Genomic DNA, 24,981 nt, shown 5'->3' with positions numbered 1-24,981 from the left:
CAACATGGTACAGTGGAAAATGTACTGGATTTAGAGATGGAAGGTATCTATTCAAATCTAGCTTCATTGGGATTTAATGCCATTCAAATGCTACTTAACAGAAATGTGACCCTGGGCAAGTAACTTACTCTCTTTGGGACTCAGGCTCCTCATCTATGAATTGAGGGGTTGGTCTAGATGACCTTTGAGGTCATTTCCAGCTCTAAATCTATATTCTATGACCAAATCAGGGCAGCTAGGTGGCACAGTGGATTGAGTGCCAGCCCTAGAGTCAGGAAGACTTATCTTCCTGCGTTCAAATCCACCTCAGTTACTTCCTAGCTGTATGACCTTGGGCAAGTCACAACGCTGTTTGCCTCAGTTTTCTCATCTGTAAAATGAGCTGGAGAAGGGAATGGAGAACCACTCCAGGGTCTTTTCCAAGAAGAACCCAAATGGGGTCGGTCAGGAAGAGCAAGACATGACCGAAACAATTAAACAAAATATTCAAACTGTCAGGAACTTGCTATAACCTATAACTAAATCATCAATCTTCTACCTCGTACTCAATGCCTCACTCTTAATTCCCAACAACTACTCCCTGCCTTCAGGTCTTATTCCCTTTTTTCCAAACTCAGATTTTGGCATGCCTCCATTTCATCAAGGTCTTTTACTGTAGTCCACAGGCACACCGTGCTCAAACCTGTATCCATATTTTTATGATATACTATAACTTTCTTACTAATTGTTTCAGTTGTATAATCTCTTTACTAAGAGCTCAGTAAATACTAGTTGTCCCATGTATGGAGCCATGGAAAAAGCCTTAGATTGGAAGTCCACAGACCTATAATGAAGTCCTGGCTTTGATATTATCTCTGCACTAGTCATTTGCCATCTCTGAGCTTCTTTTTGCTCATCTAAATACTTATAATATTGATATCATAGAAATTCTGTGAAGAAACTGACATATACAAATTTGAATTATTATTTCAGATAGCTAGGTGTTTCAGTGTATAAAAGCTCTGGAATTAGAGTCAGGAAGCCACGAGTTCAAATCCTGCTTAAGATACTTACTAGCTATATAACCCTAGAAGAGTCATTTAATCTCTCTCAGCTTCAGTGTCCTTATCTATAAAGTGGGGATAATAATAGCCCCTACTTCTCAGGGTTGTTGTGGGGATCAAATGAAAAATACATGTAAAGCACTCTAGAAACCTTAAAGTGTTATATAAATACTAGCAATTCTTATTCCTATTTAGCTAATAATGAGTACCTAGAGGGCACGACTAGGTCTTCTTTGTTACCTCTCCTAGCCCAATTAAACAGAGTGCTTGGGCCCTAGAACTCAGCAAGTCAAGTTAACAAGCATTTATTAAGTGCCTACTATGTGCAAGGCACAATGCTAAGTGCTAAGAATACAAAGAAAGGCAAAAATAGTCCTTGCTCTCAAGGAGCTTATAATGAAATTAGGGAGACAACATGCCAACAACTATGTACAAATAAGATATGTACCGGATAAAGTGGAGATAAACTTAGGGGGAAAGCACTAGCACTAGCACACACCATTAAGGGGGATCGGGAAAGGCTTCTTATAAAAGGTGGGATTTTAGCTAAGACTTGAAAGGAAGCAAGGGTGCTTGGTCAATAATCCCTAACGAAATGAACAGTGAAAATAACAGGTATCCATAGAGGGTAAACAATCTTGAGAAGACACTTCAACCTACAATTTGTCAGGCTCTATAGATTAAAAGGGAAAGCAGCATGGTAACAGGGGTCTGAACTACTAGCTGGGGTCAGTGCAGTGGCCCTGGAAAGAGGGACCATCTCTCTAAAGCTATGATTTCTCAAGCACTGAAGAGGCATCCTAGCTTAAAAAAAATAACTTCCCCATCATGATTCGCCAAATGTCTAAAATTCCACCATTATCCTAATAACATTGACTTTTATATTTATATAGCACTTTATAACTTAGAGAGCACTTACATACCTACAATCTTGTCAGATTCCCTTTTATAGATGAGGCACTGACATTTAAGAAGGTAGAGTGATTTGCCCAAAGTCATAGTTACCAAGTGGCAAAGATGGAAAAGAAGCTCTCTCTCCTAAGTCCATGTTCAGGACTCTTTCCAGTTTATGAAGCTACCTGACCGTAGAGCTTATTCCTTGGGGCATAATCTCTTTTTCTAATACATAAGCCTCTAGAGGAGATAAACATTTACCATTACTACACTCAATGTGTATTGAACGATTTTAACATGGCATGTGGCAGAGGAGTCTTTAAAGAGGAGGATGTGTCACTTAAACTTTGCTGACCAAAATTCTACTTCTGTGGTAAGTGGGACACACCCCCTTCCCTGCTTCCCGTCACCCTCACAATGAAAAACCCACCCCTCCTGGGAACATAGGTACCTTCACACCGAAGCACAGCATTGTTCCAAACCACACTGCCCTCTTTTAAGATGCAAGTTACTGTCTCTGAGCCATGAGTCCCCAGGAAGCCCTCATCACAGAGAAAGGAGATGGAGCTGCCCAACTGGAGGCTGTCACCAAATCGCTTGCCATTCACAGGAACACCAGGGTCAGGGCACTCGTTGTGTCGAAATGCTGTGTGAGATGGAGGCTGGTTAGCCTGGGCTGACTCCAGAAATAAAGCCACCACATCACAGTCACCAAGCCCGGACCTCCGCCAATGCCTTCCCCAAAGCCTGCAATGGAGGGGAAGACAAAGTAGCCTCCTTTCCACCTCCCACTCTAAACCTGGGTCCAGCCCAGGAACTAGGCCCTTGAACATAAAAAGAGGAAATTTTTTTCTACAATCTGCTGATTCAAAATCGACTGAATAAGCTGTAAGATCAAATCTTTTGCCCACTTCAGAAACCCTCCACAGTATTATAATGTCATCTCCCAAGATCAGACACAATCCTGTGGTTGATAAGAGAGATCCAGGCTAAGTAACCTTACCTGAAGTTATCTGTTCCATTTCCCTTCCTCCAAGACAGGGTTTCCTCTCAGCCACCCCAGGCATGTAAGAATGGTTCCTTAAAATAAAGATCTTCCAACATTCCTTGAAATAATTCCTTTGCCTCTCTCTGTCTTCTACACTAGTGGTCCTCTAAGAGCAGATACTCACGATCTTTAATAAAGCAACCTGCCTGAATGGTCTAAGGGTACTTTGAAGAATCTAATTTTTTCTTTATTCTTTTTTTTAATTTTCAAATTCTTGAAATTTTGTGGTGAGGAAAGCTCCAGGGTAAGTAGAGAAGGGTAAAGATCTGAAGCTTGTGTCTCAGCTGTTTTGGGTCTGACTCAGGAAGTAAAAAATCCAGGGCAAAAGCCTGGTAAACTTTGTCATTGGCCATTAGCTGTGAGAATCAGTCATTGTTGCTGGTGGCAATTATGATGAATTGTAAAGTCTTGAATGAACATGCAGCACAAGTGCCTTGGAACACACTGCCTTTAGAGGAACAATGTTGGTTAACCTACACCACGTGTTTTCTAGCTGTTAACAGTGTTAAAACCTATCACACTCTATTTGTTGGTCTTTCCTTACACACACACACACACACACACACACACACACACACACAGAGGAAAAGAACATTTAAATGAAATATCTGCCCTCAAATTGCTGTCAACAACTGTTCCTGCCTCTAGCCAGCAGATACAAGTCAGGCAAAACAGTTGGGGCTCTGGAACTTTACTCCATGTAATGGGGCAGTCAGGGCATGTGGGTATTATCCTCTCTGCCTTTACATAGGTTGTCTCCTCCCCTTCACCACCTCTTAAAATCTTCAGCACCACTCAAGGATAAGTTCAAGTACAGTCTCCTACAAGAAGCCTTCTGGAATACCCCAATTTGTTATCTGAAGTTGCTAGTGTGCTCTCTCTAATTATTTGTCATTTATTAGCTATGTAATTACAAGTGAGTCAATTCAAGGGTTCTTGTGAAGACCAAATGGGATAATACAAGAAAAGCACTTTATACACTTGAAAGAGCTATGTATAATCAAATGAGATCATGAGTTTCATAAGCATTAGAGAACTATATGAATGTTAGCTACCATTATAATTGATATCATTATCACGTAAAGCAATATCAAATGGAAAAGAGAACAGGACAGCTAGATCACTCCAGAGTAAAATAAGCTCCAAGTGCTGATAGTAGAAGTTATGGGAGGGGGAACTGAAGCTTAGTATGAGAAACAACATAGCTATGTAAATGTAAAAGCTGGTTCTGGAGTCATAAGATCCGAATATGGGTACTGGCTCTAACATTTATTAGCCTTAGGATCCTAAGCAAGTCCTTCCTCCTCTCTGGTCTCAGTTCTCTCATCTGAAATATAATGCCTGCACTACTGACCTCATAGCATTTGTGAAGAAGAAAGTAAACCTTAAAGTATTATATAAATATGATGTGTTGCCACTGCAATTATAAGAAAGGATTTTCTAACAATTAGAGGCATCCAGTCATGAAAAGGGCTTCTTGATGGGGAAGTGAGATCTTGAATACCAGAGGAATTCAAACAGGCTGAATGCTCACATGTCATCCAGATAATTTGGAAAGGATTCTTATACCGAGTGAAAGGTTAGCTTTGATGTACTCTAAAATCACTTCTATCTCTGAGATTCCATGAGTATATATGCACTGAAATATGTGACTGAAATGCATGCATGTATCCATATCACACACCCAGACACACAATTTCAACTATCACCCATTCTTTCTGCTTATAGTTACTATCAAAAGTACTGATAAACAGGGCTGTGTCAGTCACATAGCAGGAACATGCTAGCCCAGAAGCCTGGGGCCATATTTAAGTTGGGACTTTGTGCTAATAACCATCTTCCATCCATTGTTCTTAGCTCTCCAAATAAACTAATCCCTCTTCCACCCTTCAAATATCCTCAAACTAAAGAACACTGTTTCTTTCAATTCCTTCTCATATTTTACGATCTCCAGTCACCTTTATTACTCTGGGCATACTCCAGTATGTCCATCTAAAAATTTGGTGCCCAGAACAGAATACAATATTCCAGATGGAGTCTGACCAGGGCAGAATACAATGGAACCATAAACTCACACATTCTGGGCACTTTCTATTAGTGCATCCTAAAAATCAAACAGGCTCTTTCTGGCTGCCAAGACATAATGCTACATTAAACTGAGTTTATGGCCCACTAAAATAGTCTGGATCTTTTCTTTTCTTTTCTTTGTAACATAAACTGTTCTTTATTTCTTTCTCTATCCTTTATTGGTCTGACCCAACACCTGCCACAGTCTTCAGGCAGTGAGGAGAGGGTATGAGCATAGGCTAATAAACAGGAAAAATGACCCCCGACCCCCGCAAGGGATACTAAATAATATGAACAAGGATATTTCACTGGCAAGAGAAGAGATTATAGTGCCACAAGGGGAAAGAAGCCTCAATCATTCCAGAACCCCTTGCACCTTCCCTGGCTAACCCTATCTTGTGTACTCTCTAGCCCCTGGTATAATATCACTTCCTTATTTTTCCAGAAAGAGTGATTTCCATTATTCTACTTCCTCATCTCTCCTACTGGATTAATAGCAAAATTTCCTGCCTCCTTCCCCGTGGTCGACACCTACAGAAGAAGGCTAAGGAAGGATACATTGACTCACTGGTGAAGGTGATGTTAAAGCCTCTCTTCCCTGTTGAGTGGTCTGTCTGGAACTCAAGGCGGGCCACATGCCCACTGCTGGTAAGTGAAGAAGGGATCTGGCTTCCTGAGAAGGTGCCCAGAACAGGAGACTCAGCTGTAGCCCCATCTTTGATGGCCAGGAAATCAAACTGAGGTTCCACATCGATATCATTGAAGGCCAGGTGGATGCGGCTCTCAGGCTTGGCAAGGATGAGCCAGACACAGTGCAGGTGATTGCCATATTCTTCAGGATAATTCGGGGATAAGACGATACCAGATGGGCTGGTAAAGTTGAAAAAGCAGGAAACTGCAACAAGAACAGTAGCTCAGGTCAGGTCTCAATTCTTAACACCCACATTCCCTGTCAAAGGTCTTTCTTAGGCCTTTCATGTTACTTTTTTTTTGTAAAAAATATGAACAAATGATGGAGATAAGAGATTCAGAAATGTGAGTTCACTTCTACAGAGGGAATTACAAAACAACTAGTAACTAGCTGTTCTAGGTTTTTATTGGGACTGAATTATGCTGGGAGAGGTTGGTTGGTTTCTAGGCTAGATTCTAGGCTAAGCTGGAATGGGCTGATGACCAAAACTAAGATTAGGAAATGTCCCAGTAAATGAGAACAATACCGCGCCTCCCCTTCTTATACTCTTTTACCTTTCGGAAATGCCTCCCTTTATACCTAATGGGCCCTGCTGTTCTATTGCAATGGGAAAATAACCAAAGAAGGCAGGAGTGATAAAACTCACTAGTTCTCAATGAAATATGGGGAAATGAATGGCCACCTTCTGAGGGAGGCAAGAAAATTTTAAAAGGAAGTCTTAGAAGGTATAATATTGAACCAAAAATAACAAGGCACTAATGAGGGAATTTCAAGTATTGGTGAGGTAGTATATGAAGTAGATCCCTCCATGGATAGCCTATCCCACTTAAAAGACATTTCAACAAATGTATTATTATGTTTCTATGGCTTGAAAAATTGATGCATCTCCAGCAGGGAAACTTCTCACTGCACAAATCATTTCCCTCATCTCTTCAACATTCATGTGGAAATGGGAGAAGTACTTTAGATCAAATCTCTGCCTCCCTCCCCTTTAGCCAATTTCAGAGCATAGAATTACTGTTTGAAGCAATTTAATCAGACAATCACTCAATCAACAAGCATTTATGAAGGCCTATACTATATTCTAGGGGACTGTACTAGATACAGAGGACAAAAATCAAACCATTCCTACTTTTAAAAACTCATATTCTATTGGGGGAGACATCATGTACCTAAGTATATACAAAATAAAGATAAGGTTACTGGGATGGGAGTCACTAGCAGCTGAAGATATCAAAACAGGCATCATGTATAATGCAGAACTTGACTGATTTTTGAAGGAAACCAAAGGATCTTAAGAGATGGAAAGAGGTGGCAGTGCCTTTTGGGAGTAGAAGACAGCCATGCAAATTCATGAAAAAGGCAAATAAAGTTACCTTTGTAAGGAACAGCAAAAAGGACAGCTGGGTTGGATCAGAGTCCATGAAGAGGATTATAATATAATATGATACAACATGGTATGTGACAACGATACTATGTAATGTAACATAACACATCATAATATAATATCACTATAAAGGCAGATTGAAAAAAAGGCTGCAAAGGACATTAAACATAAGAAAGAGGAGTTTGTATGTGATTCTGGAGGTAACAGAAAACCACTGGAGTTTTTTGAGTAGGAGAGTGTCACACAGGCCTGTACTTTATGAAAATCACTTTAGCATCTACATGGTAGATGGTTTGGAAAGCCAAGAGACCTGAGGCCAGGAAACCAATAAGGAGGTTATTACAATGGTCCAGGTGAGACGTTTCAGGAAGTTGGCCAATCGGTTAAGGTTGGGATGCAAAACAAGAGAAGGGAACTGATTTGAAAGATGTTTTAGAAGTAGAATCAACAACAGCTGGCCAGTTATTGAATATGTAAGACAAGAGAGAGTTGTGACTAAGGTTTCAAACTTGAGTTGATTGGGAAAAAGTGGTGATGCCCTCATGGGATGCTAAAAGGGGTGGGTTTGAGGGTGAAGATAATTGGTTTTGTTCTGGACTTGCTGAGTTTGGGATACCTAGAAGATCTTCTGATAGGGCACCAACCCCCAATATAGGCTCCTGAAAAAAGCAAGAAATCAACCTCTCCTGGAGGCAACTATTTAAACATTGAGAAAGATGTTCTCAGAACATTCTGATATGGGCTCTATGGGGAGATTCACAGAGGCAGGGCTCATTTGCTCCTTAAAGGAGGTTGTTCTCTCCAGTGGCACCTAGACCATAGTCCTGTTACTTTAGGAAACACTCCCATCTTCACACCTTGTGGGCCTAGCTTAAATTATCCTTATTCAAAATCATCTCTTCTCCAATTACCAGTACCTATTAGTGAAGGAGCCAAAATATTACATAGCATACATCTCTGAGGAAGGGAGATGTTTTGTTTTCTCATCTGTCTAGCGTTTAATGATCCCTGTATTTGGAGGTCTTACAGTGGAGGCTGGATGGCCTCTTTTCAGGAGTATTGTAGAGTCAATTCTTGCTCAGGTATTTGTTGAACTAGATGGCCTCTGAGGTTCTATTAATATGGTCACCTGGGTGGTAAAACACTTAAAACAATTTAGAACCTCCTCAAGAAGAATAAAAAAAAAACCCCAGAGAATCAGCATCTGTAACAATAATGGGATTAGCAGCTGCTGTGGGGACATAAACCCAATCTCACCAGCGCCCAGAAGGGCCACCAGCACAAGTTCTTTCATATGCTTTTCTAAGGAAAACAACTTTAAAGGGTTTACAATCTCACTTTGATTAAACACATCATTCACTTAGTTCAGGGGGAAAAGTCAGCACCTTAAGTTCAGAGCAAGCACAAATAGAAATTACAAACAGGAATTAGGAGCAGAGAGAATAACAGAAACCAACAGACAGGCTTCTCTCTGTCTGACCAAATCACAATACATAGTTACCAGACAGAGAGAAGTACCAACATCTGGGTTTTCAAAGACGGGGCAGGGCCTCTTAACAGCTACCCAGAGTCTCATCTGGGTCACTCTTCCAATGAGTGAAATGCCTGAAAGCAAAAGGCCAACCTCAGGGCCCTGAGGGCTCAGTGCCTACTTAGCAAAAGGGTGTGGGAAAGATCTTTAATCACAAGCACCACATCATATACATTGTTTCCAATTAATGACTCTTGATTCAAACAAAGGCAAGACTCATTAAAAGTACTTGATTGCCTTAGCATTTCAAAAGACAAAACAGTAAAAAAAGGTCCCATCCTGCTTAACATTACAGAATCTTACCAAAGTTAGAAAGAGAAAGAGATGAAACCATAGAATATGAGAGCTAGAAGGCATTTTAATGATTATCTCATCTCACTCCCTCATAGTACATATGACACTGAGGGTGATAAAAAGGAAAGTGACTTGTCTATTATCACAGAGTTAACTAGTAGTAGAGTTGGAACTATAAATTAAATCTCTTGACTGCTCTGCCCATCAGAAAAATAAGTGTAAGGATTATAATTAAAGGAAAATAAATCTTAACTTTTAGAAAGAGAAGGAGGTTTCCACCATAAATATGAACTGATTTTATTGAGTCAAGGATTCAGTTAACACCAATGATTGCCTTTAAAGATCTACCATGAAGAAAACTGCCCAATACCTGCATAACAAAGATCACCCTTGATATCTGCAGCTACATGGTTTTACTATTGCTACTTAAGTGGTTCAGGGAAGAGTCAAGCCAGAAGTTCTCAAAGAACCATAGAACAGTAATGCTAAAAAAGATAGATAAAGTCATCTAGATCAAACCTCTTATTTAAAAGAAAGTAAGAAAAAAGAAGAACTGGGCACACAGAAAGGAAGAACTTGTCTAAGCTTACACAATGAGTTAGAATAACTGAGACTAAAATCTTGATTTCCACCTTGGTATTATATCTACTTCTTCCTTTCTTCCTCTCACTTCCTCTGCAAAGAGATTTCTTGGATCTACCATGTCATTTAGGTATAACATGCGGTCTAGCACCATCCCACCTAAATGTCTCTGCCTAAATAACATGTGTTCATTCCTGCTTGCCCTTCCCTCTGTCTCTCCCTGCCTTCGGTATCAAGGTTGAACAAACATCCAGTAGATTGTATACTCCTTGAGGACAAGAACAGTCTTTTCTTTTCTCTGTATGCATAACATCTAGCACAGTACCTGGCACATGGCAGAGAATGAGCACAGGAATGTCCATATCTATGACTTCAATCCCTGTGTAGAAAACTCCCTCCATGAAAACAGGGGAAGGGAAAAGAGGAGGGAAACAAACATTTATATAATGTCTGCTATGTGTCAGAAACTGTTCTAAGCACTTTTACAAATATTATCTCACTTGAGTTACTTACAACAATCTTGAGATACTATTATCACCTCCATTTTATAGATGAGAAAACTTAGAGGTTGAGTGACTTGTACGGGGCCACATGGACAATAAGTATCTGAGGCCAGATTTGAATTCTGGTCATCCTGACTCCAAGCCCAGTGCTCAATTCACTGTGCCACCTAGCTACAGGCATCTACTTTATCGACTGGAAAATCATCTAAAACTTCTAGTTCTTTAGTACCTAAGGGACATTGGGAGGTTAAGTAATATGCTTGTGTGTTAGAGGTATTAATTGAACCCAGGTGTTCTAGCCCTATAGTCAGTATTCCATGTTGTCTCTTCCTTAACAGAAAGATGGTATTTAACTGCTAGTTAAATTGATATGAACCCACACAGTATCAAGAGGCAGCTGTTTGCAGTGTGGTCTTAGGATCATAGATTGTGAGCTATTAAAGACTACCTAATTCAACTTCCTCATTTTGCAAATCAGGAAACTGAGGGTAGAAAATTGGAATGACTTGTCCAGGGTCACAAAAGCACTGAGACCAAAGCAGCACAGATGAAATTCTCAAATATGGGTCCTCTGACTTCAGATACAGCATTCTTTATAATACGTCAACATCTGAGGAACATAGAAATTCTTAAATACTTACCCTTCTCCTGATTATAAAGTAAGGAGAATCAATTGTTTAACAGAGAATAATTTATCTAAGAAAATGAAAATCTCCTTCAAGATGATCTCCTTGGGAAGTTACATTTCTTCTAATTTGTCATTGCACAAAGCATATTTCAACTCTTCTTTGAGAGTGATATGCAAAGGCAACATAAAATACCAGCTATCAGCTACATAAAATAATCAAGTTTATTATTCTAGAAGTTCACCTCTTTAACCATAAATGGGACTTCCTATCTTGATCATTCACCTCATTCACCAGATCCAAATCCAAAAGTCAGGGGTGGCACTGGGGAATGTCACCCTTGAGGGCTGAGACAGACCTCATTTTGTCTTTTCAGCCTCAGCACCCAGCATAAAGCCTTCTACATAGTAAGCACAATAAATAATGACTTTGAACTAAGAGGATGTTGGTATTTTTATACGTGGTACATTTATTTATTTATAGGCATGTAGGTTCCCTTTAGTAGAATGTAAACTCCCTGAAATCAGGTTTTATCTCACTTTTGTATTTGTGGCTACAGTGACTGGCACAAAGTAGATGCATAAATGCTTTTTTTATTGATTCACAGAGTACTGGGTCCAAGGCAGGTACATAGCATATGTATAGCTTAGCCTCGGATCAAATGATCGTCGAGGGTAAAGGGGAGGGAGGGAGGGCAGGAGGCAAACATACCTGGAAATAAAAGATTGTAAAACAGGTATTGAAAGGGGGTTAAAAGTTCCCCCAGTTCTGGGAAGGACTTAGGAGTTCAGCACAGCTCACAATAAGGCTAAGCCAAAGCTACCTCCAAGGCAAAAATTGAGTGTCGTGGTCTAGAATTTCTAGCATCCAATTCAGGCAGAGTTGAAGCTACAGAAAGAATAAAAAATATAATTCCTACCAAAAGAAGACAAGGGTTATTATTTACTCTCTCTACCTCAGATCCTTTACCCATTAATTCCGACTCATTATTTAATGCCTATCTAATAATTATGTCCTCCATGATGCCATTCCTAACCTGTTTTTTTTCACCAACTGATCCTCACATAACACTGTGTTTAAATCTTTCTAATATAATTAACAAGAAATTATAGTTACCTGTAAATGTGTTGATCTTCCTACTTTAATCTACATGAGGGCAGGACAATATTTTGTCTAAATTATGCATTCTTCTGGAACTTAATAATTGTGTGATGAAAGATAAGGATCTAGACATGATATCATTAATGATATTCAAAAAATCTCCCCCAGGCTCTTAAGTTAAATTCCAAAGATAAGTTCATCATCATAAGAATTAGTTTACCACCTCCTGACCTGACTACCGAAAATCAAACAGTTCATCTGGCAGTGTAAGTTCTACTGGGCTTGTTTAAAATTTATTCTTATTACTGTTAGTCACACTTTCTATCTCTTCTGAAACCATCCTGTTTGGCATTTCTTATAGCATAATAGTATTCCATCACAATCAAATACAACAATTTGTTCAGCCATTCTCCAATTGACTGGCATCTCCTTAATTTCTACTTCTTTGCCATCACAAAAAGAACTGCTATAAATGTTTTTGTACAAATAGGTCCTTTTCCCTTTTTTTGATCTCTCTGAGATACAAACCTAGTAGCAGTATTGCTGGGTCAAAGGGTTTTTGCTGTTCAGACATTTCAGTTGTGTCCAACTCTTTGTGACCCCATTTGGGGTTTTCCTGACAAAATTACTGGGGTGGTTTGCCATTTCCTTCTCCAGCTTATTTTACAGATAAGGAAACTGAGGCAAACAGGGTTAAGTGACTTGCCTAAGCTCATATGGCTAGTACGTGTCTGAGGCTGTATTTGAAATCAGGACCTTCTGACTTCAGGCCAGGCACTCTATCTACTGCCAGGTCAAAGAGTATTCACAGTTTTTTTTTTTTTTAGCTCTTTTGGTGTAGTTCCAAATTATACTCCTAAATGGCTGGCATTTACAACTCTACCAATAGTACATCAGTGTCCCTATTTTTCCACATCCCTCCAGCATTTGTCATTTTTCTTTTTTGTCATGTTAACCAATCTGATGGATGGGAGATGGAATTTCAGAGTTGTTTTAATTTGCATTTCTCCCATCAATAGTGATTTAGAGCATTTTTTCATGTGACTATTGGTAAGCTTTGATTCTTCTTCTGAAAACTATCTGTTCATATCCTTTAACCATTTATCACTTGTGGAATGGCTCTTACTTTTATATAATCTGGCTCCATTCCCAATATATTTGAGAAATGAGGCTTTTACCAGACAAACTTCCTGTAATTTTTCTCCCAGTTTCTTGTTCTCCTTCTAATTTTAGATGTATTGGTTTTTGTTTCTGCAAAAACCTTTTTAATTTTATGTAATTAAATTATCTACTTTATTTCCCATGATCCTCTCTATCTCGTTTGGTCATAAACTCTTCTCTTGTCCGTAGATCTGACAGGTAAACTTTTCCATGCTACCCTAAACCCTAACTTACTTATGATGTCACTCTTTGTTTCTAAATCATTTATCTCTTTTGTATCTTATTTTGGTATACGTTGCGAGATATTGTCTGCCAGACCATTTTTCATTTTTCTCAGGAATTTCTGTGAAATGATGAGTTAGTTCCCCAAAAGCTTAGATCTTTGGATTTATCAAAGACTAGATCACTATGGTCATTTACTAATGTGTACTGTATAACTAATCTATCCCCCTTATCCACCACTCTATTCCTTAGCGAGCACTAAGATTGCACATCAGATTATTTGGATAATCACTGCTTTGTAATATAGTTTAAAATTTGGTACTGCTAGGCTGCCTTCCTTCACATTTTTTCATTGATTCCCTGGATATTTTTGATCTTATATTCCTCCAGATGAACTAATTATTTTTTTGAAACTGTATGAAATAACTCTTTAGTAGTTTGATTGGTATGGCACCAAATACATAAATTAACTTAGGTAGAATTGTCATTTTTATCATAGTGGCTCAGCCTACCCATGAACAATTAACATCTCCAATTGTTTAGATCTGTCTTTATCTGTGTGAAGAGTGTTTTGTAATTATGTTCATATAGTCCCTGAGTTTGGCTTGGCAGGTATTTTCTATCTCTTCCAATTGCCTAGGGTAGTGTCTACTCCTGGAGGGCCTTCTTGCACTTAAGGACCATGGAGACTAAGAGTAATAAATAACATAGATACTAGCTAGAAAATGAGCTCCAATGCTCAGTAGGACCAAACTTGGTGAGAAAAAAAAGGACCCCAGGGTTGAATAAATTTTGTTACATGTAATAAAGAGAAGATGATAGCACAAGTTAGTAATTCCAGGTAATCAAGGGGAATGAATGAACAACTAGATGGATGGATGAAAGAATGAATGAATGAACTGTAAGTGCTTGCTATGTACAAAACATTGTAAATGTTTCATGAGACCCTGAGAGAAATGGTAGAGCACCTGAAAAAATAAACCCCCACATCCACATATACACTTTTAGCTTTTTTTTCTGATTTCACACTTTTGGCATAGGGCAGGTCTCCTAGAGCTCTAAGTCCAGGTATATCAGTGGCTCAAGGGCAGCCTACAGAGTCCCACTCCTTCAATCCCAGAATCAAAACCCTGGTATCTTATCCTTCTCTTATCCTTTCCCTCTCTCCCTCCCTACTTCCTAAGGAAAATGGCTGATTCTTAAAAGCTTGAGAGAACAGATTTATTCCATTTGCTGCTATGAAGTTGGTCTGGATAGCAGGCCCTGACAATACTGGTCCACTGGCTCTATCCAAAGTTCCTCCCACAGCTTCCCCCTGTGACCTACCTCACTCACTCATTCACTAAGCTAAAGGCCTCTTCTCTCTCTTCGTTCTGTAATTCCTCCCAATATAATTCTTCCTTCTTCCATGAAGACTTCCCCAGTTCAACCAGCCTAAACCACCTATTTCTCCCTTCCAAATATCTTAAAAATGCTAAAGAACCATACAGATTGGACAACATTATTATTATTACTATTATTAAGCACTTAATCTGAATTACATAATTAACATAAGAGAAGAGTACTGCCTTTATGTTCTCTGATTTTTCCCATGACTGAACTTTTTCTCTCCTATGAGATTAAGAGCTCCAGGAATACATCTCCTTGAAGGCAGCAGAGCTCACAGTAGGAGTTCTTTGCTGATCATGTTCAAGAATCATCTTTCACTCTCATACAACAAAACAAGACAAAACAAAACCAAAAAAGAGCCAAAAAAACCCCAAATCCAAAACAATAACACAGGCAGTTACCAGGAGAGGTCCTTGTTTTCTTGGGTTCTTTAGGGCCATAAATTTGACATTCTCTTCTCTACCTTGCTAATATACACAGGTTTACCATTCCCTGAAAGGACTCTGTACACTAGGACCTATGAGCATGAAAATATGCATAACACCTCCAGCACCATGCTCAGAAAGCTTCTAGCCCAGGACTGTTTCTAAAGGCACTGAAGGGCAAATGAAAAGGAAATGTCTCCAGGTGTGATTAAACAAGGGAGTAGTCCTGCCTTCCATTTGCTTTATAATGTTATAAGATTCTAATTATGTAGCCCATCTCTATCTACCTACTCCATCCGTCTCACACAACCACCTCTGTTCTTCCTTACTACAAGCTTCTGACTCTGGGAAGATAGGCTTCTCTTTATCAGAACCACTTTTTGTCAAGAGAAACAGCTTGTACTTCCCATTGACCTCATTCCCTCACTGAGATTTTTTTGGTATTTAAAAAAACTATGTGAGAAGGCAAGCTTATATAAAATGTGGTTTTCTTCTGTCTTTGGACTAAGAAACAAAACCTGAGTTATTTCCCTAATGGGACCTGGCCAGTATTGGCTATCTGGTTCCAGGATAGAATGAGAAAGTGAAAGAAATCATATAGGACTCCAATTGTGTGCTTGACAATCTTACATGGGAGAAGAAATGGAACAAGGAGGAAAAGGGTAGAAAAGGGAGAAAAGAAATAAAACAGATTTAGAGGAATGAAGGCAAGAGAAAGGGGAGGGTAAATATGAAGGAAAAGAGGCTGAAGAAAGAATGAAGTATGGGAGAAAAAGAGACAGAGAATGAAAAAAGAAGAGATAAAAGATTAAGAAACAATGAAAGGAGAACAGAGGAAACAGAAAGGAAAAGGATGAAGAGAAAGATTTTTTTCAGGATTCTCATCCTACTGCTGGCCAACATTTTTCTAACTCCTTTCACTCTGCCCTCATAACTCTTTGCATCATCGAGATCACAGATATCAAACATATGGCCCACAGCTGGGAAAACTCCTGAGTACAGTCTGAACCAGATTAAAATGTAATTGGGAAATATTCAATGAAATAATTAAAAATACAATAGAACGGAGATGATACTAATATGTAGTTTTCTAAGAAAACATGCTTCCATCAGAGATCTTTATGTACAGTTTTGTGGGCACCTTCTACTTGAGTTTGACATCACTACTCTAGATAATATTTCACTTTTTGTTCTTGCCATTTCAAGAGAGAAAATTTCCCTGTTTACTCCACATTGAACATCTTCTAACATTCATTAGATACAACATGAAATTTTCAGCCTTGCATCTTCACACAAGGTTTGGGATGAATATGTTATAATGACTTACCATCACCAGATGCCCCCCAACCTCAGTGCTCTTCTGCTCCAGCCAGGACTATCCAACCTGCCCTCAAATTCCTAACCTCTATGCCTAAATTCGGTCATATTATTTCCCTGCTTCTTCTATTTTAATCTGTTCCTCTTAATGACTTCAACAAAAAACAGTTCAGAGTCCCTTTCCTCCATCCATTCCCCACACTTGTCATTCTGTCCATCTTCACTTGTACTTACACTACACTGACACTGTTGTCTCCTAGACGTTCCATGATGCTGGCTTTCTCCTCCTATAAAATGGAGAGATTCAATCCCCTCTCTGCGTTCTAGAGATACTAGGAAAGTAAAAGACCATGGAGATCAATACACTTAAATTCTGAATGAAAACAGACAACCTCTGCAAAGATCTGGATGGTAATACTATAATCACAGCCCATAATACTTGTGTGCAACTCGTGTAGGCCTTATTGGTCCCTGCCACAGCAGGCAGGAACAGGATACTGAAACAATGGGGTTTCATGGGCAGAAAGCAAGAAAACAAGGGAAAAAGAAGAGGAAGAGCAGAGTACAGTCCCCACCCTCACCACTCACCCCAGGAAGGATTAAAGATAAACAGCAGAAGGTATAATATCAGAAATTTAGAGCTGAAAGGGACTTTGAAGGCTATCAAATCCAATCCCCTCATTTTACAGATGAAGAAAGTGGGCAAAGAAAGGCTAAAAATAACTTTTCCTAAATCACAGCTAATAAGTGTCTAAGATAGCATTTGAATCTATGTTTTCCTGATTCCAAGACGGGTGCTGGCTCCACTACACTATGCTACTGTCGAAAGGAATAATTTGATGGAAAGCATTCATTTCGTGGAATATCAGAATTGGAAGGAACCCCAAAAGGATATATTACACACTAGAGGAAGTAGGGGCCCTCTCTTTAATATTTCAGGGAAGTGGTCACCAAGTTTCTGCTCTACATAAAATATAGAGAATGCCCTCCCTCCTTGGGCAGTCTTAAATGATGGGAACTTTTTCCTTATAACTAGCTAGCAGAAATCTCCCTCTTTCTGGCTGTTACCCTTTTGATCGATGTTTGGACTTCTGTGTTCAAGTAATATAAATTAGATACTTCTTCCACAGGAGAATTTTCAAATATTTAAAGACCACTATCATTCTGCTCACAAGTGTTCTTTTTTTCTGGGCTACCATGTACATCTGGATAAACGTCAGCTGGGAGGAGAAAAGAAGATACACCTTAAGGGACATGTAGAACGAAAAGAAACAACAGAAATTATAAAGACAAATTTTGACTCTGAAGAAGAAATGAGAAAATATTCCGCTTTCCTTTTTCTGAATAGACTGACATGACTATGGCTATGGAGCATTGTACATATTGTCAGAGTTGGCTGATGTGTTAATTTTGTTGAATTTCTTTCCCCCTCTCTTTTTCTTCACCCCCTCCCGCTACCCTTCATTGGAGAGCAATGGCTCTCAGTGAGGGAGACAAAAGGCATATCTTTTTTAAATGAAGGTGATAGAAAAAAAATTTTAATCAATTTTTTTTTTGGCTTTTTGGCAGGGCAATTGGGGTTAAGTGACTTGCCCAAGGTCACACAGCTAGTACATGTGTCAAGTGTCTGAGGCCGGATTTGAACCCAGGTCCTCCTGACTCTAGGGCCGGTGCTCTACTGACTGCGCCACCTAGCTGCCCCCAGATTTTTTTTTTTTTTTTTTGCTTTTTGGCAGGGCAGTTGGGGTTAAGTGACTTGCCCAAGGTCACACAGCTAGTACATGTGTCAAGTGTCTGAGGCCGGATTTGAACTCAGGTCCTCCTAACTCCAGGGCCGGTGCTCTACTGACTGCGCCACCTAGCTGCCCCTTTAATCAATTTTTTAAAAAAGAAATTACAAATTCTCAGAATTAGAAGGAGCCTCAGAAAGCACCTAATTCAAACCATACTTGACCAAACCCAGGGTTAATGTTGACTTGGGAGTGAGAAAAAGGAAATACAGCTGCTTTCTGGCTCTGATAAGGTGATAATTGGCTCACTTGGTAGAGCACATTCATTGGATTAATTCCACAGAGAACAGTTCATCTCCCAATCCCTAATCATAGCAAGCCACTCCACAAATGTGTGCCCTTCATTATAAGGATGACTAGATAAATGTTTAGACCAGGGGTGGGGAAGCTGTGGCCTCAAGGCCATGTCTGGCCCTCTAGGTCCTCAGTGTGGCCCTAAGACTGAATCCAAATCCCCTTGGATTTGTTCTGTGAAGTTTGGATTCAGTCAAAGAGCTAAACTTCAGGACTTGGAGGGCCACATGTGGCCTCAAGGCTGCAAGTTCTCCACCCCTGGAAATAGATAAGCACTTATTAAGCATCAACTATCTGCCAGGCACTGTGCTAAGCACTGGGGATACAAAAAAAGGCAAAAACCAGCTCCTGTTCTCAAGAAGTTCATAGGCTATGGAGGATAAAACATATAAACAGTTGTATATAAATAGGGTAAATTGGAGAAAAATCTACAAATTAATTTAACTGAGGCATGGAAAATAGAATGGAGTGAGGAAAGACTTGAGGCAGAAGGTATTGCAATAGTCCAAGTGTAGCTTGGACCAGGATTCTGGCAATATCAGAGGACAGAGGAAGATGCTTATGAGGTATGGTATAAAGGTAGAAAGATCAGGGCTAATTTTTAGCAATTGACGATTAGATATGGTAAGGTAAAAAAAGAGTAAAGAATTCAAGACAACACCTAGGGTGGGAGCCACAACAGTAATACAGAAGTTAAGACGAAGGTAGGTTGAGAATGAAATATCGAGTCCAGTTTTAGACATGTCGAGTTTAAGATGTTCAGAGATACTAGTTTGAGATGTCCAATAGGCAACTGCAGATGTGAGAATGGAGGTCAGCAAAGAGATTATGGCTAGGTAAGTAGATCTGTGAATCATCCATGGGAACAGATGAGATCACCAATTAAAACTGTATTGAGGGAGAAGAGAACCCAGGGCAAGACCCCATGGGACACCCACACTTAGCAGGTATGACCTGGATGAAAGTTCAAAAAAAGAGACTGAGAAGAAGTTAGAGAGGAGAACCAGGAGAGAAGAGTGTCCCAAAAATGTAGAGAAAAGAAAGTACTGAGGAGAAGAATGTGACTGACAGTGTTTAAGGCTGCAGAGAGGTCAAGAAGGATGAGAAAAGAGAAAACGGCATTAGGTTTAGTGATTAAAATATTACTGGTAACTACCAATGCCTCCCCTTCCTTCCCTCTCCTCTTAACTCTGCAGTCTGTTTTCTGAACTTATCATTTAAGTGAAACTCTGCAGTCATTTCCAATCTTATCTTTCATTCTGTGCCTATGCATATGCCATTTCCTCTAGCTCAGGGCTGTCCAAAATGCAGCCTGAAGGCAGCATGTGGCCCACAGTGTGATTTTATGCAGCCCATCTGTGTTTACCATGGGCCTGGAAATTGACATAAATGCTTTAACTAAAGCATTTGTATCGATTTCTGTGCTTGTGGTGGACGTAGGAGGGCCACATGGGGACGCATAGCCTGCGTTTTGGACAGCACTGCTCTAGCTAACAAAGTACAGAGGTAAGTATACTAGACCAGTAGTCTCTGGGCCTCAGTTGACTAACTTATTGAAGAAGAAATATTGTATATATGAACTCTAAAATCCTTCTAATTCTCTTATTGTGTTCTATTCACTGGAAGAATATATAGTTTCCATTTTACTTCTATGAATCTACCAATCCTACATGGTCCTTTTCAAGTACTAGAAATATACTAGACCTGAATTTTAGTATTAGCAGTTGCAGATGGTGGGAGTTAATCTGTGTCTTGAAGAAAAGAAAGGCAGGAAGCAAAAGTGAAGAAGAATATTCCAGGCATGAATGACAGCCAGTGAAAAGGCAGGGAGTCAAGAAATGGAGTGTTGTATGCAAAAAATTTCAACAAGCCCAGCATCCCTGGACTGTAGTGGATGTGGAGGGGAATAAAGGGGGAAAAGACTGGAAAGATAGGAAACAGTCATGTCATGAAGAACTTTAAAAGCCAGAGAATTTCATATTTGATCCTAGAGTTAATAGGGAGCCACTGAAATTCATTGAGTAAGGAAGTAAAACAGTAAAACCTGGACTTTAGGAAGATCACTTTGGCAGCTATATGAAGGACGGATTAGAGGGGAAAAAACTTGAGGCAGAGAGACCAACCAGAAAACAACTGCAAAAGTCCAGGTGTGAGATAAGGCTCCTAATTGCCTCTAAGAAACAAACTCCTTTGACTGATATTTAAAGTCCTCACAACCTGGCTCCAGGCTACTTTTCTAGGCTTATTATACATTACTCCTTTTCATGAACTCTATAGTCCAGCAAAAATACCTTTCTTCATATTCTTCATGTGGCATTCAATCTCTCCTCTTTTTGTCAAAGGGACAGCCTTTGCCTGTCCCTCATGCCTGAAATACACTCCAAACTCATTTCTGTCCTTTAAAACCCTTCACTTCCTTTAAACACCATCTCATAAAGCTACCAGTGTTTTGCCCTACTCTTAGAAACTGCCTTGCATATATGTAGCATATGTCTGTTTAAACCTTTATGTGAACAAGTTTCCCAAAATCAAAAGTAAGTTCCTTGATGGCACAGACTTCTTAATTTTTAACATTTTATTACCAGATTTTAGCAAAGTACTTGGCACATAGTAAATTATTAATAAATGCTTGTATATGATAATAAATAACAAAAGAGAGGCCAGGAACAAAGTTCTACATGCCACTATCAGCCAAAGATCCTTAAAGTACTGCCTTTGTTCTAGTAATTCCTCTTCTCATAGAGGTTATAATAGTTTCTGACTACCTATTATATTAAATTTATATTCTTTTGTCTGGCTTTCCACTCCTGCCATAATCTGTACATCAGGTCCCATTCACTCCTCCTCTGTCATACTCTTTTTGAAAAGAGATTCTTTAGCCTGTCAAAGTCACTTCTCCCCAGTTATTTCCCTCTCTTGCTTCCTCTAGGATCTTTATTATTCTATTCCATCATTCAGTGTCTTTCATCTTATCTCCTTATTCATTGTCTCTTTTCTTCTACCTACAAACACACCTCGGTTTTCCCCATTCTTTAAAAAACAAAACAAAAACTTGATTTTTAGCATCATCCCAAGCTACTGCCACATATCTCACACAATTACAGAATGTGAGAGTTGGAATGGATTTCAGTGGCTATCTACTCCAATTCACATAGACAAAAATAAACCTTCTATATCTCTGACAAGTGTTTATTCAGCCTCTGCTTCGAGACCTCTAAGGAAGGAAAACACACTCCCCTCTAAAGACAATCCATTCCACTTTTGGACAGCTCTAACTTTTTAGGGAGTTTTTCCTGATAAGCAGTCAAACTCTGCCTCTTTGAAATTGAAACTTCCACAAACTGCTCCTGGGTCTGCCCTCTGGCACCAAACAGAACAAGTCTAATCCTAACTCAAATATGTAAAGACAGCTCTCGTTTTCCCTTCATCTTCTCTTCTCCAGCCTAAGGGCCATCCTGGTTGCTCTTCTCTGGACACTCACCTGTTTGTTGATGTACTGTGACACCTTTAAATGAACACAATCCAGAATAAGGTCAAATTACAGTAGAGTGTAGAGGGAATATCAACTTCCTATTCTGGAAACTATGCCTCTCTTACTGCAGGGTAACATCCCATTAACTTTTTTGGCTGACACATCACCTAGCTAATTTACACTGAATTTGCAATCCACTAAAACCCTTATTTTTTTTTTTTTTGCAGAACAACAGATGTCTAACCATGCCTCACATATCTTATGTAGTTGATTTTTTGAACCTACTGTAGGACTTTGCATTTAATCTGAATTGAAATTAATCTTATTAAATTCAATCAAATGTTCTATTTTGACAAGACCCCATTGGAGCCTGATTCTATCACTCAATCTCTTACCTAAACCCCCTGGCTTGGCATCACAGGAAAAATTGATGAGGATACAATCTGTGGTTTCAGCCAGGTCATTGAATTTGGCAGAGCTGGGTAATAGATCCCTTAATTACTACAATGGAGGCCTCTCATCAGTCACATTGATTTTGAATAATCAAGAACTATTCTTTTGAGTCTAGCCATCCTGCTGGTTTGAATTCATTGACTTTATGATTGTCTAATCTATATCTTTCCATCTTCTCCATAAGAATAGCATAAGTTACTTTATCAAAACTTGTCTGAACGAGGTAAATTATATCCATAACACTCCCCTCTCTATTAGCTTAGTAATACTATCAAAAAAGGAACTGTGATTGGTCTGGTATGACCTACACTTGATGAAGCCAAGCTGTCTCTCTATAATCACTGCTTCCCTCTCTAAACGTCTGTCAACCATTTTAGAATAATCTATTCTAGAATTTTTTTAGAAATACAAGTCAAGGTCACTGGATTATCTTATTCTGCTCTCTTCCCTTCTTTAAAAAATTGAGACAGGCCTTCTCTAATCTCACATTACCTTTCCAGCTTTCCATGAGCTTTCATCTAAAACTGAAAGTGACTCAGGAGTAACATGTGTCAGTTCTTTCAGGATCCAAAATATAGTTGATCTGGATTAGGTGACCTAAAATCAATGGCAGCTAGATGATCTCTTACTATCTCCTTAAGAATCTTGGGTACCAACTTCTGGTTACTCTTTTTTGTTCTGTCATCTCCAGTGTCAAAGTCTTCTTTGCAGAGAAAACAGAAACAGAATAGGAATTGGCCTGCTCTGCCTTCTCTGTTTTCAGTTATCATTCCTACCACCCTGAGGAAAGGTGTGAGCCCTTCTTTGAACCTTCTTTTTCTCCCTAAATATCTTGAAATACACACACACACACTTTTCCCTAAATATCTTAAAACATACACACATACACACACACACACACACACACACACACACACACACACACACACACACACACACACACACACACACACGTTTTCTTGTCCTTTGCTTCTCTCAACAGCCTCTGCTCATTCTAAGTTTTGGCAATTCTGATACAATTTTTATGGGACTGTCCCACGCTTTCATGTTGTTTCTCTGTTACCTAGCCTTGTTTCTATCTCCTGAACATTTCTTTTTAAAATCTGGATTATTGAGTTCTGTGTGTATCTACATCAATCTCTTCAGAAAAATCTTATTTTTTCACCTCATTGGAATTGTTTCTGTCTTCAGAATTCCATTCTTGGTATTTTCCATCCTTCCCATGCTAACTTGCCCTGCAGCATTTCATTCTGCAAGATCTTTCTTTCCTTTGAACCCTTGGAAACCTGCTTCTCCCACATCTAAGATACATTTTAGACTATAGCCATATTTCCTCTCCTCTATCACAAACCCTAGAAGGGAATGATCACTTCTTCCCAGAGTTCCCATCATTTCCACCCTAACACCCACCATATCTTCCCTGCTTGTAAGAATCAGATACAAAACAGAATTTCCCTTTGTTGATCTTTCACCTTTTGAAGGATGAAATTATCATTAAGTCAAGAAGTTACGAGCTAATCTGCTTCTGGCATAGAAAGCTCCAGCAGAAGTCTTGATAATTGAAGCCCCCATCATTATTACATTATGCTTCCGTGCCAAGATTGTGATTTTTTTTTTCAGAAACTCCTCATTTACTTACTCCTTCTGTTCAGGTGAGTGTGAAGTATACTTTAAGGATAAAAAAAAAGTTTTTTCTCCTTTAATATTCAAAAGAAACTCTCTTGACTTCCTGCCCAAGTTCTACATTCCCTTGCATGAGCAAACATTCTTAATATACAATGCTACCCCATGATACTTTTTTTACCTATAATTTTTCTTTTGAATATAACATTTTAATGGGCTGCATGGCATGTAAATAACTATGTACATACAAAATACATAATAATAATAGCTAGTGTTTATATAGTGATTTCTACATGCCAAGCACTGTGTGAAGCACTTTTACAAATATTATCTCATTTGATCCTCATGATAACTCTGGGAGGGAGGGACTATTATTACTTCCATTTTACAGCTGGGAAAATGGAAACAAACAGGTGAAATGACTTGCCCAAGGTCATACAGGTAGAAAATATCTGAAGTTGAAGTTGCACTCAGGTCTTTCTGACTCCAGGCTCAGAGCTCTATTACGGCACCCCTTTGCTGTCCCATATACATATACAGAGTACATAGAAGGTCATCTGAGAGAGAACTCACAAGCAGAAAGGCCTACTGCAAAAGATAAGATTTCAGCCAAGGCCTAAAAGAATCCAGGAATGATACAAAAAGGTAAAAAAAGAAGGGAGACCATTCAGGCAGCCATTGGCAGGACAACCACTACAAAAGCTTAGTTATGGGACGTGTATGGTTCTGGGAGAAACAGCAAGTAGACCAATGTTGCTGGTTTGTGAAATGCATGGAGGGGTGTAAAGAATGAGAAAATTAGAAATGTAGAAAGGGACTAGAATATGAAGGGCATTACACAACAAACAGAGGAGTTTATATTTGATCCTGAAGGTAACAAAGTTACTAAAGTTTACTGATAATTGATGTGGGATTGTGGGGGAGGGGAGACATAGTAAGATCCAGGTTTTAAGAAAGTTACTTTGGCAGCTGAGGGAACATGGACTCAGGTAGGAGGAGATGAGGCAGGAAGTTAATTAGAAGATTACTGCAATAGTCCAAGTGGAGGTGAGGAAGATCTGCATTAGA

General features: G+C 39.2%; 1 protein-coding gene across 1 annotated transcript in view; it reads right to left on the bottom strand.

Moving 5' to 3' along the window:
- The window catches only part of CSMD2 (CUB and Sushi multiple domains 2), an 842,922-nt gene that overhangs the window by 307,365 nt on the left and 510,576 nt on the right, over positions 1 to 24,981 (bottom strand). The window contains exons 14-15 of the mRNA XM_036743760.1: positions 5,621 to 5,947; positions 2,389 to 2,583 (exon numbers count right to left, since the gene is read on the bottom strand). Coding sequence (XP_036599655.1) covers positions 2,389 to 2,583; positions 5,621 to 5,947 — 522 coding nt within the window. The remainder of the gene's footprint in view (positions 1 to 2,388; positions 2,584 to 5,620; positions 5,948 to 24,981) is intronic.

Source organism: Trichosurus vulpecula, chromosome 2 (genome assembly GCF_011100635.1).
Source record: "Trichosurus vulpecula isolate mTriVul1 chromosome 2, mTriVul1.pri, whole genome shotgun sequence".
In the NCBI taxonomy this organism is placed as follows: Eukaryota; Metazoa; Chordata; class Mammalia; order Diprotodontia; family Phalangeridae; genus Trichosurus; species Trichosurus vulpecula.
The sequence above is the reverse complement of the archived record's forward strand: the minus strand, read 5'-3'. Positions and strand labels throughout refer to the sequence as shown.